This window comes from Schistocerca piceifrons, chromosome 1, assembly GCF_021461385.2.
Source record: "Schistocerca piceifrons isolate TAMUIC-IGC-003096 chromosome 1, iqSchPice1.1, whole genome shotgun sequence".
NCBI lineage: Eukaryota > Metazoa > Arthropoda > Insecta > Orthoptera > Acrididae > Schistocerca > Schistocerca piceifrons.
This window is the reverse complement of record NC_060138.1, coordinates 1,133,475,370-1,133,489,599: the sequence shown is the minus strand read 5'-3', so window position 1 is coordinate 1,133,489,599 and position 14,230 is coordinate 1,133,475,370. Positions and strand designations below refer to the sequence as shown.

General features: G+C 45.0%; 1 protein-coding gene across 1 annotated transcript in view; it reads right to left on the bottom strand.

The window, feature by feature from the left end:
• The window catches only part of LOC124780484 (probable cytosolic Fe-S cluster assembly factor CPIJ010948), a 68,011-nt gene that overhangs the window by 39,143 nt on the left and 14,638 nt on the right, over positions 1-14,230 (bottom strand). The window contains exons 4-5 of the mRNA XM_047253783.1: positions 8,490-8,598; positions 6,123-6,278 (exon numbers count right to left, since the gene is read on the bottom strand). Of these exons, the coding sequence (XP_047109739.1) occupies positions 6,123-6,278; positions 8,490-8,598 (265 nt within the window). The remainder of the gene's footprint in view (positions 1-6,122; positions 6,279-8,489; positions 8,599-14,230) is intronic.

The following is a 14,230-nucleotide window of genomic DNA, read 5'->3' as shown; positions in this document are numbered from 1 at the left end:
GTTTTCCTGGACCTGCTGCTGTACAGCGCATTTAGACTTTAAAGGGTGCTGAGTGAGTCTGAGCAGAGCACACAATTGAAAAGGCTGTGTCACCTGATGTACTCCATGGCATGATACAGGGCGAAGAGCTCGGCTGTAAATACTGAACAGTGTGCCAGAAGCCGATATCGAAAGACACGGGTGCTGCAACATCTGAATCTGGATGACGTCTGGCCCTGGGTCGGAGGATCGGGATTAACTGAGAGCATGATCTAGCTCCCTCATGGTAAATGTGGCATGCTCCCTCATAGTAAATGTGGCATTGCAGCACTCACGATTCAGAGAAGAGAACGGTATTGCCTGAGCCTCCACTCGTTTCCAATGGAGGAACATAGGATGATAGTGAGAAGAGCCCGAAACTTCTGCAAAATGGTGGCCCAAGGTGTTGGAGATAGCAGTAGGGTCCACGAGGACATCATCTGCTACTGTCATGCCAGAAATTGGGGAATGGATCTTGGTCCCACACAGCCATCAGGGGTTGGTCCACATGACAGAGGAAGGGGTGGAACTGTTAAAAGAACTAGTGAATGAAATCCAGCTAGCTTTTCTGCTGTCTCGAAGAAAGCGAAGACACTTTGCACACATCTGTTTATAATGAATGCAGTTAGTCATCACCGGCTGACGGTTAAAAACACGGAGAGCACGTCTCCATGGGTGAATTGCATCGCGGCATACCTCAATTAACCAAGGAACTGGGAGATGACATGGTAAAGAGGAAGTGCGAGAAATGGAACGTTCTGCAGCAGTAAGGATAACGATTGTGAGATATTCCACCTTGTTATCACAACTGGGGAAATTTTGTTCTTCGAAGATTTCCAGGGAGGAGTAAAGCTGTCAGTCAGCCTTAGTAAGCTGTCATTTGGGCGTGCAAGTGGATGGGGTAGGAGTTAGCAAAGAGAAAATACATGGTAAATGGTCGCTTGAGTAGGTGTCAGAAATAACGGACCACTCAAGAGGATGGGCAAGCTGGGCAATGCAGAAGGATAGGTCCAAATGGGAATAAGTGTGCGAGGAGTCGGAAAGGAAAGTGGATGCTCCAGTGTTAAGGCAGAAGAGGCTAAGCTAGTTAAGAAGGTCAGCCAAGAGGGCATCTCTCTGACAGGTCCTAGGAGAACCCCAAAGAGGATGATGCGCATTAAAGTCACCGAGTAGCAAAAATGGGGGAGGCAGCTGCTCAGTAAGCTGAAGGAAGTCTGCCCTTGTGACATCGAATCACGGAGGGACAAAAATGGTGCACAGGTAAAAAGTCAGGTGGGGCAAGAAAAGGCGAAATGCAACAGCATGAAGATGGGTAGTCAGGGAGATGGGTTGACTATGAATGTCATCCTGTATGAGCAACATGATGCCTCCATGAAATGGAATGCTGACCTCTGGGGGAAGGTCAAAACAAATCGGTAGGAAATGTGAAAGCTCAAACCGGTCGTGAGGGTGCAATTTCGTTTCCTGAGGGCAGAGTACAAGGGAACACTGCAATGCTAAAAGCAACTGCAAATCCTCATTGTGGGACCGAAGACTGCGAATGTTCCATTGGAGGAAAGTCATGATGAGGAAGAGCTGTAGGGCTGTCACCTCGCTGGCTGCCGAGTGACAGCCAGTGAAGAGTCACTACTACAGGGCATACAAGCAGGAGGATCCTACTCCATGGAGTCCACAGAAGCATCAGCTTGGTTGTGTGGTTGGTCTGTGGAGTCCAATGCTGAAAAACAGTTGGTGGCCTGCACCAGTGACATGGAGGCCACCCGGGTTGAGGTATAATGTGACGACACCATCGAAGAGGATCTTCGAAGACTTGGCTGTTGTTTGGCTGGAGGGACGGAGGAAGTCTTAATGGGAATACTCCTTCTGTCCTTTCCGGCCTACCAGTTGTGTAGCCGGTAGCTTTGCCCCTTGAGACAAGAGTTTGACGGCTTGTTGCACAGCTGGACATGAGGTGCTGATGCTACCTTGACACTGGGCAATTTCACAACCTCAGAACTGAATGGAGGTCACACATCTGTGTGGCTATGTCCTTCATGGAGTGAGGGGTAACAAGAACGGAACTATAGATGCCAGATGGGAGAATGCAGGGTTTGCGACTAGCCAGTAAATTGCGAACTACTGGGTAAGGCACTTTTTCCTTTACCAGATCTCTTGGACAGCCCGCTCATAAAGATACATGAGAGGAGGCAGCCTGGCAGCCATTGCAGTTGATACAGCGGGGAGAAGGAGGTGGACAATCGCTCTCGTGCGCATCCCTACCACAGGTGACACATTTTGTAGGGTGTCGACAAGATGTTCTAGTGTGGTTGAAATGATGACACTGGCAGCAGTGCATTGGGTTCGGAATATACGGCCAGACTGTGATAATTTCATAGCCTGCTTTGATATTTGATGGAAGCACCGCTCTATCAAAGGTGAGAAAAAGTGTGCGGGTGGCCACTAAGGAGGAATCTACCTTTTTCATTACATGATGGTTGGCAAAGACACCCTGATCACAGGGGTAAGGTTCGATTTCGGCCTCAGTTAGACCATTGAGCTGCCTGGTGTAAATTATACTATGGGAAGAATTCAAAGTTCTACGGGCCTCGACACGAACAGGGTAGCTGTGGAGGAGCAAGGCAGCAAACAGCTGGTGTGCTTGAGAATCAGAAGTAGTCTCCAAAAGCAAAGTATCATTCCGTAAATGAGAGCAGGATTTCACTGTGCTGACAATTGCATCAACACCTTCCTGAATAAAAAACAGATTTACCATGGCGAAGGACTGACTGTCTTCAGTATATGAGACCACGAGGACCTGTGGTGCAGCAGGAGGGGTCTTTGAATCATTATGCTCATTACATTTCCGTTTTGTAGACATTGATTGGGAAGATGATTGACTCATTGCGAGAAGATTCCCCATGACTGCCAGTATCTCCGGTGGCGCACTCCTTCCAACTGGTGCCCCCTTCACAAGGGGGCGCACCTGCCTTAGGTGACTGTTCACTCCTCAGGTCACACCTCCCGAACACCTGCCAGAGGAACCAATTGCAATTGGAAATTTGGGAAGGTTGCAGCTCAGGCAATTGCTCCTCCCTGGACCTGACCTGTACCAGGGGGTACGTGCGAACCCTACCTGTCGACCCGGGGCTGGGAATTATGCGTTACCCAGTCACCTGTTACGTGTCAGACGCATGGGCCGGCCTTCAGGAGCGCACAGGGAGGAAGAAGAAAAGAGGAAGCTCAAACGCCAAAGCGGAGGAACGAGAGGAGGAGGGAAACAAAGAAAAGAAAAGGGAGTGAAAAACAAAGGTGAGACTGTCTTACGAAAGCGACAAACGATGCAGAACATTCCCAATAACATCCCAGACATGTTCCCAAACTGAGGGGCAAGAGAATAGCAAGAGGATAGACATGCAGCACAGAAGGGAAAATATGCTGCAAAGGCTGGGGCCCCTTGGTAGCCAAGCACAAACCCGCCAAAGAGTGGCGAGCCCCCTGGAAGGAGAAAAGCTGGTGTAGGTGGTAAGGATCCATATGGTACAGGCTGTGAAGCAGTTATTGAAATGAAGGATGTCGTGTTGGGTAGCGTGCTCAGCAACAGGGTGGTCCGCTTGTTTCTTGGCCACTGTTTGTCGGTAGACATTCATGCGAACAGACAGCTTGTTGGTCGTCATGCCCACATAGAATGCTGAAAAGTGGTAGCAGTTTAGCTTCTGGATCACATGACTGGTTTCACAGGTAGCCCTGTCTTTGATAGGATAGGTGATGTTTGTGACTGAACTGGAGTAGGTGGTGGTGGTGGGAGGACGTATGGGCCAGGTCTTGTATCTAGGTCTATAACAGGTAATGGGTTCAGAGCAGGGATTGTGTAGGGATGGACAAGTACATTGTGTAGGTTTGGTGGATGGGGGAGGGTTGGGGAGGATAGTGGGCAGGACATTTTTCATTTCAGGGCACGACGAGAGGTAGTCGAAACCCTGGCGGCGAATGTAATTCAGTTGCTCCATTACTGGGTAGTACTGAGTTACGAGGGGAATGTTGTTCTGTGGCTGGACGGTGAGACTTTGGGAGTTGGTGGAAGACTGGAAAGATGAGCTACGAGAGATTTGCTTTTGTACAAGGCTGGGAGGATAATTACAGTCTGTGAAGGCTTCAGTGAGACACTCGGTATATTTTGAGAGGGACTGCTCATCACTGCAAATGCAACAACCACGGGTGGATAGGCTGTATGGAAGGGACTTCTTGATATGGAACGGCAGCTGTTGAATTGGAGGTATTGCTGGTGGTTAGTAGGTTTGATATGGACAGAGGTACTGATGTTTCCATCGTTGAGGTGGAGGTCAACATCGAGGAAGGTGGCTTATTGGGTTGAGTAGGACCAGGTAAAGCAAATTGGGGAGAACCTGTTGAGGTTATCGAAGAATGTGGATAGGGTGTCCTTACCCTTGATACAGATCGCAAAGACGTCATCAATGAATTCTGGGTGTTTAGGAAGGATTCCTCTAGATGGCCCAAGAATAGGTCACCATAGGATGGTGCCATGTAGGTGCCCAAAGCCGTAACCCAGATTTGTTTGTAGGGAATGCCTTCACAGGAGAAGTAATTGTTGGTGAGGATATAACCGGTTATGGTGACTAAAAAAGGAGATTGTTGGTTTGGAATTCGTCAGGCATTGGGAAAAGTAGTGTTCAATAGCGGTAAAACCATAGGCATTAGGGATGTTAGTGTAAAGATACGTGGCATCAATAGTGACGAGCAGGGCACCATGTGGTAAAGGAACAGGAACTGTTGAGAGTTGGTGTAGTAAATTGTTGCTATCTTTTATATACGAGGGTACATTCCATGTAATAGGTTGAAGGTGTTGGTCTATGAGAGCAAAGATTCTGTCAGTTGGGGCACAGTAACCGGCCACAATGGGGTATTCTTGGTGGTTGGGTTGGGTTGACTTGGGGGAGGAGACCAAACTGCTAGGTCATCGGTCTCATTGGATTAGGGAAGGATGGGGAAGGAAGTCGGTCGTGACCTTTCAAATGAACCATCCCGGCATTTGCCTGAAGCGATTTAGGGAAATCACGGAAAACCTAAATCAGGATGGCCAGATGCGGGATTGAACCGTCATCCTCCTGAATGCAAGTCCAGTGTGCTGACCACTGCACCACCTCACTCAGTAGGGTGGTTGGATTTATGGACTTTAGGAAGCATGTAGAAGGTAGGAGTGCGAGGAGTGGTAGGTGTGAGCAAGGAGATGGACTCCAGGGAGAAGTTCTGGGATGGGCCTAAGGATTTGAGGAGTGACTGGAGATCCTGCCAGATTTCTGGAATGGAGTCATTGTGTCAAGGTTTGTAGGTGGATGTATCTGATAGCTGGCACAGTCCATCTGCAATGTAATCCTTGTGGTTAAAAACAAGTGGAGGAGCCTTCGTCCGCAGTTAGGATTACAAGCTCGGGATAAGTTTTTAGATGATGGACTGCGGTTCCTTCTGCGGATGTAAAGTTAGTTTGCATGTTGAGGGGTTTGGGGAATGATGGTGAGGCAAGATTCAAGGTTACGAAATTCTGGAAAGTTAACAGGAGCGCGATTTGGGGGCAGTGGGAGTGGATCACGGCTGGATCGAGGAGCACTAAGCCATGCAAGCTACCACAATTCCAAGATGTTCTACCATTTGCTGCTACTCGTATATGGCAATGGCACTGTTTTCATCAAAGTTTAGCCAATTTGCACGAAATATTCATAAATCGTGTACACAAACCTTTCTTGAAAATCAGTATATCTATTAGTGAAAACTGTACCAAAATCCTGTAGTTCATGAGATTAGCCTGATCATACATACAGAACAGCAGCAGGTAACTACAATTTATATATCTACTGAAGATAGATGGAAGTAAATAGATGTAATGACTGGAATGAAAGAAATTAGACAAATACTGGCATATACTGAGGACAGCAGTGTCTCCAGAGCTACAGGATTTTTGGACCAAACAATTTTTAAAAAGAGATGGTGTCAGTATTCTACAAAGGGAAGGGGAGAGCTGGAAAAGAATGGATCGTGCATGAGGGGGTGAGTTTGAGGGAGAAATGGAAGTATGGAGTTATTCAGTACACCACTGAAAATGTTAATCTTACCAGGGCACGTTGATGCCAGAACAGGGAGGCATTCAGAGGTACCATTCTCTGCCTTTTTATACCGATCAATAAATTCTTTTTGGCTTTCTATCAACACTATGTCCTCAGCTAATCTCATATCCAGCACAAGGTCAGCCCCTTGTGATTTGAAGTAACCTGCAACAGACAACAGTAAACATATTTCCTTTGTACTCCAGATTCCACCCAAATATGCAAAATTCCATTATCTGGGAATTCATTCTGATACAGGTGACAAAAGCGTATTTATTTATTATTTTATATTTAGGTGTGAACACAACTTAAGCTAATGCTTTAGTATACTCTAATGATTGTGAATATTCTGAAACTAACACTGGTATACATGACTGAAATTGACTTTATACCACAGATTAAGGACATGACAATATACAACTGATTAGGTGTACATAACTGTAGAATGGTCTCCAAAAATTCAGTGTGCTCATTAGCAATATCTTTATCATTACCTCTACCACAAAGGCTCTGCTTGAAACTGGAAAGCCATTACATTGCTGATTCAAGGCATGATGCCACAGGATGGGCAATCTGCAACTGTTCAGTACTGAGGAAATTTGACTTTTTTATGTTGTGTCAGTCAGTTGCAACGGTAAACACAAAGGCTAATATCAGTTAGAGTACTTGTTTCTATACTGGAGCTATTCATGCCTTTTGGCACCACCTGTATGACTAGTTACACTTAATAAAAAGGTGTGTGGTTTGAGAATGGTTGCGTCACCCCAAAACCATTAACCACTGCACCAAAAATTGTTTATCAATGCAACTGAGATTGGGGGGGGGGGGGGATATCCAATTTCTTCCAAGCCATATGCCATTACATTGTTGCTAGAATGATACATCAGTGGCACTCACGGAATTCACCTGTAATAAGTGAAAGTTCTGAACGACTGCTTTCTGAAGTTCAGTAAAAGATACAAAACCATTATCACTCTTTTTTTATTTTAAGTTTATTAATATAGAACAGTTTCACACTGAACACCAAATATCCCCCTACTAATAAACAAAAATGAGGAAATACAAACACTCACAAAGAGCTGATTGTCAACTGCAGCACATAATTCACACATGTAATGGCACAGAGATGTTACAACTAACCGAGAAGCATCTTCTACATCTACATCTACATCTACATCCATACTCTACAAGCCATCTGACGGTGTGTGACGGAGGGTACCCTGAGTACCTCTATCGGTTCTCCCTTCTATTCCAGTCTCGTATTGTTCGTGGAAAGAAGGATTGCCGGTATGCTTCTGTGTGGGCTCTAATCTCTCTGATTTTATCCTCATGGTCTCTTCGCGAGATATACGTAGGAGGGAGCAATATACTGCTTGACTCCTCGGTGAAGGTATGTTCTCGAAACTTCAACAAAAGCCCGTACCGAGCTACTGAGCGTCTCTCCAGCAGAGTCTTCCACTGGAGTTTATCTATCATCTCCGTAACGCTTTCGCGATTACTAAATGATCCTGTAACGAAGCGCGCTGCTCTCCGTTGGATCTTCTCTCTCTCTTCTATCAACCCTATCCGGTACGGATCCCACACTGCTGAGCAGTATTCAAGCAGTGGGCGAACAAGCGTACTGTAACCTACTTCCTTTGTTTTCGGATTGCATTTCCTTAGGATTCTTACAATGAATCTCAGTCTGGCATCTGCGTTACCAACGATCAACTTTATATGATCATTCCATTTTAAATCACTCCTAGTGCGTACTCCCAAATAATTTATGGAATTAACTGCTTCCAGTTGCTGACCTGCTATTTTGCAGCTAAATGATAAGGGATCTATCTTTCTATGTATTCGCAGCACTTTACACTTGTCTACATTGAGATTGAATTGTCATTCACTGCACCATGCGTCAATTCGCTGCAGATCCTCCTGTATTTCAGTACAATTTTCCACTGTTACAACCCCTCGATACACCACAGCATCATCTGCAAAAAGCCTCAGTGAACTCCCGATGTTGGGGGAGGGGGAGGAGAAAAAGGAAGATTAACGTTTAACACCACATTGATGAAGAGGTCATTAAAGACAGAGCACATGTTCAGATCGGAGAAGGCAATCAGCTGTGTCCCTTCCAAAGGGCTCACCCTGGCGATTGCCTTAAACGATTTAAGGAAACCATGAAAACCCTAAATGTAGATGGGCTGACAGGAATTTGAACCATTATTGTCCCTCTGGAACGAATCTTATTAGATCTCAACATTTGAGGTGCCAACTGGTGTCAGATAAATAAGCAAACGTTGTGGAAGGACAAGAGAAGTGGAAGAAGTCATATCCAGCTTGCTGCAGCAGAAAAATGATGATGATATCTGTAGCTAATATCATTTCACTTACCAGTAAGTTTTCGAGCAGCATCTTCTGGTTCTATGTGGAAAGCTTCAGCCAAAGACAGAACTGGCTGAACTGAGAGGGAAACAACAATAAATTTGGCTTGACCTGACCCCTGGAAAAAAATTTAGAAAGTATATTAACCATTTTCAAGAAGTTGACTTAGATGAAATTAACTTCATGTTCAGTTGGTATGAAAAGGAAGGAAGGACAATTACGGATCGATTTACCGTTGACATCAAGGTCATTAGAGATGGAGCACAAGCTCGGATTGTTTCAAGGATGGGGAAGGAAATTGGAACCATCCCAGTATTTGTTTGGAATTATTTGAGGAAATCATGGAAAACTTGAATCCGAGTGGTCATACAAGGATCTGTTCCATCATCAATAGATATGACACTTGATAATATATTTATAACTTCCAACAACATATTTGGAAGAAATGCACAGCACAGTAGGCTGCTGTTATTATCTTTATTGTTGATTTTAGGGTGCTGAATAGCAAAATTATCAGTGATTTTGCTGCATATGCACGTATAAATTTCATAAAACGAATACAAAGTCATTTTTCACAATCAATTTTACTGTGCTATTCCACAGACACATATTAACATTTTTAAAGAGTTTGTGGAAGTGCCAATGTTTGTGAGAACAATGGGAGCTGCCCTCCACAATATTTCCTTATGTCGCTGGGTAGTCCACAGGGTAGGATGGAAGAATTCCTAGATAGTGAAAGAATGATTCAGATAAGTGAAGCGTAAAACTGTTTTCCAAAGATCACCCCTCAGCCTACTCTCCCAGCCCCCATCATCATACACCCTGCATGTCCTGCTGTCACAGGGTTGAATCACTTCATAGCATTTCCTTTCATTCTAGAATAAAACAATGACCAAAGAATGAGGTTATGAATGTTGAAATATAATTACATAAATATGATCCTATGAAATGGTATTTGGGAGTGGCAAATAAAAAAGTTTTCTACATAAAAACCCTACCAAACAACAATATCACTACTATATTGCCAACAATTATAAGGTACATACATCGACAAGCCACCCTAGCATGTGTGGAGGTGGGTGATTTTTGTTCTACAGTGAAACCTCACTAATCTGACCTCTGAATGTCTGACTTCTCTCTTGGCCCAATCATCGCATCTCTGGTGCTTTATACATTACAATTTTGTGTATGATTTTTTTTGTGTGTGAACAATTTCTTATAATTTTGTTAGAGTTTTAACATGGAAACAGTATTTCAGACACTATTTCCAACTGAAAATTAAAGTTGTGCTTACTCTATCGTGATGTTATGGGTCAATGTAAGTGTTCCTCTGATAATCTGGCCTCCTCGACATCTATATCTAGATGGTTAATCTGCAACACTTAAGTGCTTCGCAGATGGTTCATCGTACCATTTTCATACTACTTCTCTACCATTCCACTCACGAAGAGCGCGTGGGAAAAGGAACACCTAAATCTTTCTGTACGAGCTCTGATATCTCTTATTTTATTATGATGATCATTTCTCCCTACGTAGGTGAGTGTCAACAAAATATTTTAGCATTAGGAAGAGAAAGATGGTGATTGAAATCTCGTAAATAGATCCCGCCACAAAGAAAACCGCCTTTGTTTCAATGACTGCCACCCCAACTCAAGTATCATATCAGTGACACTCTCACTCCTATTGCACGATAACACGAAACAAGCTGCCCTTCTTTGCACTTTTTCTTTTCCATCAATCCTACCTGGTAAGGATCCCATACCGTGCAGCAATATTCCAGCACAGGATAGACAAGTGTAATGTAGACTGTCTCTTTAGTGGATTTGTCGAATCTTCTAAGTGATTTGCCAACAAAGGGCAGTATCTGTTTCGCCTTCCCCACAATATTATCTATGTGGTCTTTCCAATTTAAGTTGCTCGTAATTGTAATTCCTAGGTATTTAGTCGAATTGACAGCCCTTAGATTTGTGCGATTTATCGTATACCCAAAATTTATCGGATTTCTTTTAGTACCCATGTGGATGACCTCGCACTTTTCTTTGTTTAGTTCCAATTGCCACTTTTTGCACCATACATTTTGTAATTGGAATTGATCATCTGATGATTTTACTAGACGGTAAATTACAGCATCACCTGCAAACAATCTAAGGGGACTGCTTAGATCAGGCTGTTCCAACCGAGCTCCAGGGAGCCGGAGCACTCCGGAGCGCTCACTTCGGCAGCTTGGAGCCCGCGTGGAGGGGGAAAGCGGACTCACTGCCCCCTGGCCATATGCAGCCGCAACTGACACAATAATCCGTGTTCAATGACAGCTATGACTAGCCGCGGGAGCCCAGTACCTCCATTGGAGGATACCTTTCTATTCATTGAGAGGGATGGTCGTCCACAATGTCTTATATGTCATAAAGTATTTAATTCTGTAAAGAGGTACAATATACAACGACATTATATACGTCTTCACGCAGCGCACTAAGATCAGGTAGAAGGCGTTGCACGCAGAGAACTGGTAGCGAGGCTTAAGAACGACATACCAGGAGACGTAAGTTCAGAAACGGTTCTGTAATGCGTTTATTATTTTCAAGTGAATGAGAGCGGAGAAAACACTACTGAATCTGCAATTCGACTAAGCTACAGGGTCGTTCACATCATTGTGACAAGTGGCAAGCCATTTTAGGTGGGACCACTCGTAAAATCGTGCACGGTAGCAGTTGCAGAATGTTTGTTTCCAATGGAGGTGCAGGCAATTGAAGGGGTTTGCCTGTCGAAGCAAACAATGTCTCGTCGAATCCTGGACATAGCAGCGGATTTAGAGACCCAGCTCAGGAAAAAGGCGGAGAGCTTTGTTGCATTTTCGCTAGCACTTGACGAAAGCAGCGACACATCAGACTGTGCTCAACTTGCAGTCTTTGTGCGAGGTGTCGACATGGAGCTGCAGGTAACTGAAGAACTCTTGGATGTGGTACCACTCGATTACACCGCAACAATACGTGACATTTTTGAAGCTGTTTGTGAATCAGTGGACAATATGAATTTGCCGTGGGATAAGCTCCATTCTGTAGCGACAGACGGTGCACTACAAATGATCGGGCGTCACCAAGGTTATCGTTTGAAAAATAAACTCAGGGACGAATTCAGGAAAGACATTTTGACTCTTCATTGTTTTATTCACCAAGAGGCACTTTGTGCTGAAACAGTAGAGCTAGGTGGCGTAATGAAAGACGTCGTGAAGTGTGTGAATTTTGGCGGCGTCACAGCATGAATCATCGCCAGTTCAAAGGATTCCTGAAAGATATGGAAGAGGAGTATGGGGATATACCTTACCATAGTACAGTTCGTTGACTGAGTCGGGGAAAAGTTCTTGATGTTTTCTTTGTCATTCGTGAGGAAATATCCCCTTTTCTCGAAATGAAAGGGGAAGAAATGCATTGTCTGAAAGATATAAAATGGATATCAGACCTGGCGTTCCTAGCTGATATAACTATGCATCTGAATACTTTAAATCTGTCACTGCAGGGCAAAGGGCAGCTAATCGTTGACATGCACGACCAGATCAAAGCGTTCATGTAAAAGTTACATTTGTTTGAGAGGCAGATGAGTAATGGACATTTAACGGTCTTCAATCGTCTTGCTTCTTTAAAACTACCTGAAGGTACTACTTTCGGGGATTACCATGCAAAGTTAAAGCAGCTCATCATGTTGTTTGAAACACGATTCCGAGACCTCACTAGTTTGGAAATGGAACTTAAGGTGTTCAGCACTCCTTTTTCATTTTCCCCCGATGACTTGTCACTGTCTCTTCAATTGGAGATAATTGATTTGCAAAATTCAACTTTGTTGAAAGAGAAGTACTACAACACGTTGGATTTGTCACGATGGTATCGTTCATTACAGCAAAAAAACATTTCCCAAGCTTCACAACAATGCCGCTCAGATCATGTGCATGTTTGGGTCTACGTATTGTTGTGAGCAGCTTTTCTCAGCAATGAAAAGAGTAAAAAATAAGGAACGATCATTTCTTCAGGATGCAACAATGAAGGCCATCCTCTGCATTAACGCTGTGAGCACTTTGATGCCTGATATTTCTTATTTATTTCCTGAACATCGTATTTCCTGGTGTAGCATGTCACCACGTCTTAGCAGCTAAGAGTATGAGGTTGTCGATCTTGTAAGACGCCGCTGGCACGTCAAAATGCTTGCCTTGCCGCCTGCCTCAGCCAGCCGTGCCACGTGCCGGCCCACTTGAATGGTCACAACGAGCGATGCGGCTCCCTGGAGCAGGGAGCGCTCCACGGCTCACAACGGAGCCGACGAGCTGGAACAGCCTGGCTTAGATTATCACCTAGATCATTTACATAAATCAGGAACAGCAGAGGACCTATGACACTACCTTGCAGAACACCAGATATCACTTCTGTTCTACTTGATGATTTACCATCTATCACTACGAACTGTGACCTCTCTGAGAGGAAATCACGAATCCAGTCACACAATTCAGATGATACTCCATATGCATGCAATTTGATTAATAGTCACTTGTGAGGAATGGTGTCAAAAGCCTTCTGGAAACCTAGGAATATGGAAGCAATCTGAGATCCCTTGTCGACAGCACTCATTACTTCATGGCAATAAAGAGATAGCTGTGTTGCACAAGAACAATATTTTCTGAATCCCTATTGGTTATGTATCAATAAGTCATTTTCTTCAAGGTGATTCATAATGTTCGAGTACAGTATATGCTATTACGACTTCTGCACCACTTGTTAGCTGCAGACACAGTGGCTGCGCCAAAGACTGAGATGGCATGGAGTTTACAATTATTTATTGAACTTTCTTTACAATTTCTCCCTTGTCATCGCTGCCCAGCCCTGCGGATCCCTCCGCCTGGCTGCTGCTGTGTAGATTCTCCGACAATGCGCGCAACGCCTGCCGCTGATCACACTCTGGAGCCTCAGGTCACCAGTGCTCTGCTGAAGCCAGGATAACCTGTGGTTGAGATGAACTCATCGCTGCTCAGTTCCTCAGTATGGGCATGTCCACGGAGCTGCGCCGCCGTGAGGTCAGCTGGTGCAGTGCAGCAGGCATCGGCAGCTGGGAAGCCGTCAGTCGCGATATCCGCAAGGTCCCGGCATGGACGGACTACGCGCCATGGGGCCAGCTCCCGACGCCTGCTGCACCGGCGGCCGGGACGCCATCAGTCGTGATGTCTGCGAGGTCCTGTCATGGATGGACCACGCGCTGGGGGGGGCCGGGTTGCCATGAAGTGCGGGCGTCAGCCCTGGCGGCGCCTGTGACCAAGACTGCGCTGCGGCCAGTCCTGCTGGAAGTTCTCGCTGTAGTTAGTCTGCCATGGTGCCAACTGAACTCGGGCCAACCTCCAGAACTGAAGTTGACATCTGGCGGTGAACGGATGACTCCTGGGAGCTGGAACAGACTTCTGGAATCGTCACCTACGAAGATTGAACATTCGGACACAGACCACGTCCGTCCTCAGATCCGAACTGCTTCCTAATGGCTTCTGTCTGTTGCTGACTGCCCTCCACTATTTATATCTGGCAGGAGGAAATTTTTACTCTCGGTGGTAGCTTTTTCTTATTACTCCTGCAGTATATTGCAGCGTAACCAGGGTGTATACGTGGGGAAAAAAAAAAAAATTCCCGGATTTCTCCCGGATTTCCCAGTTAAATATACACTTTCTCCCGAGTGGAAGCATAGTTTTTCCCCATTAATTGACAGTATATTTTCTCTCAGAG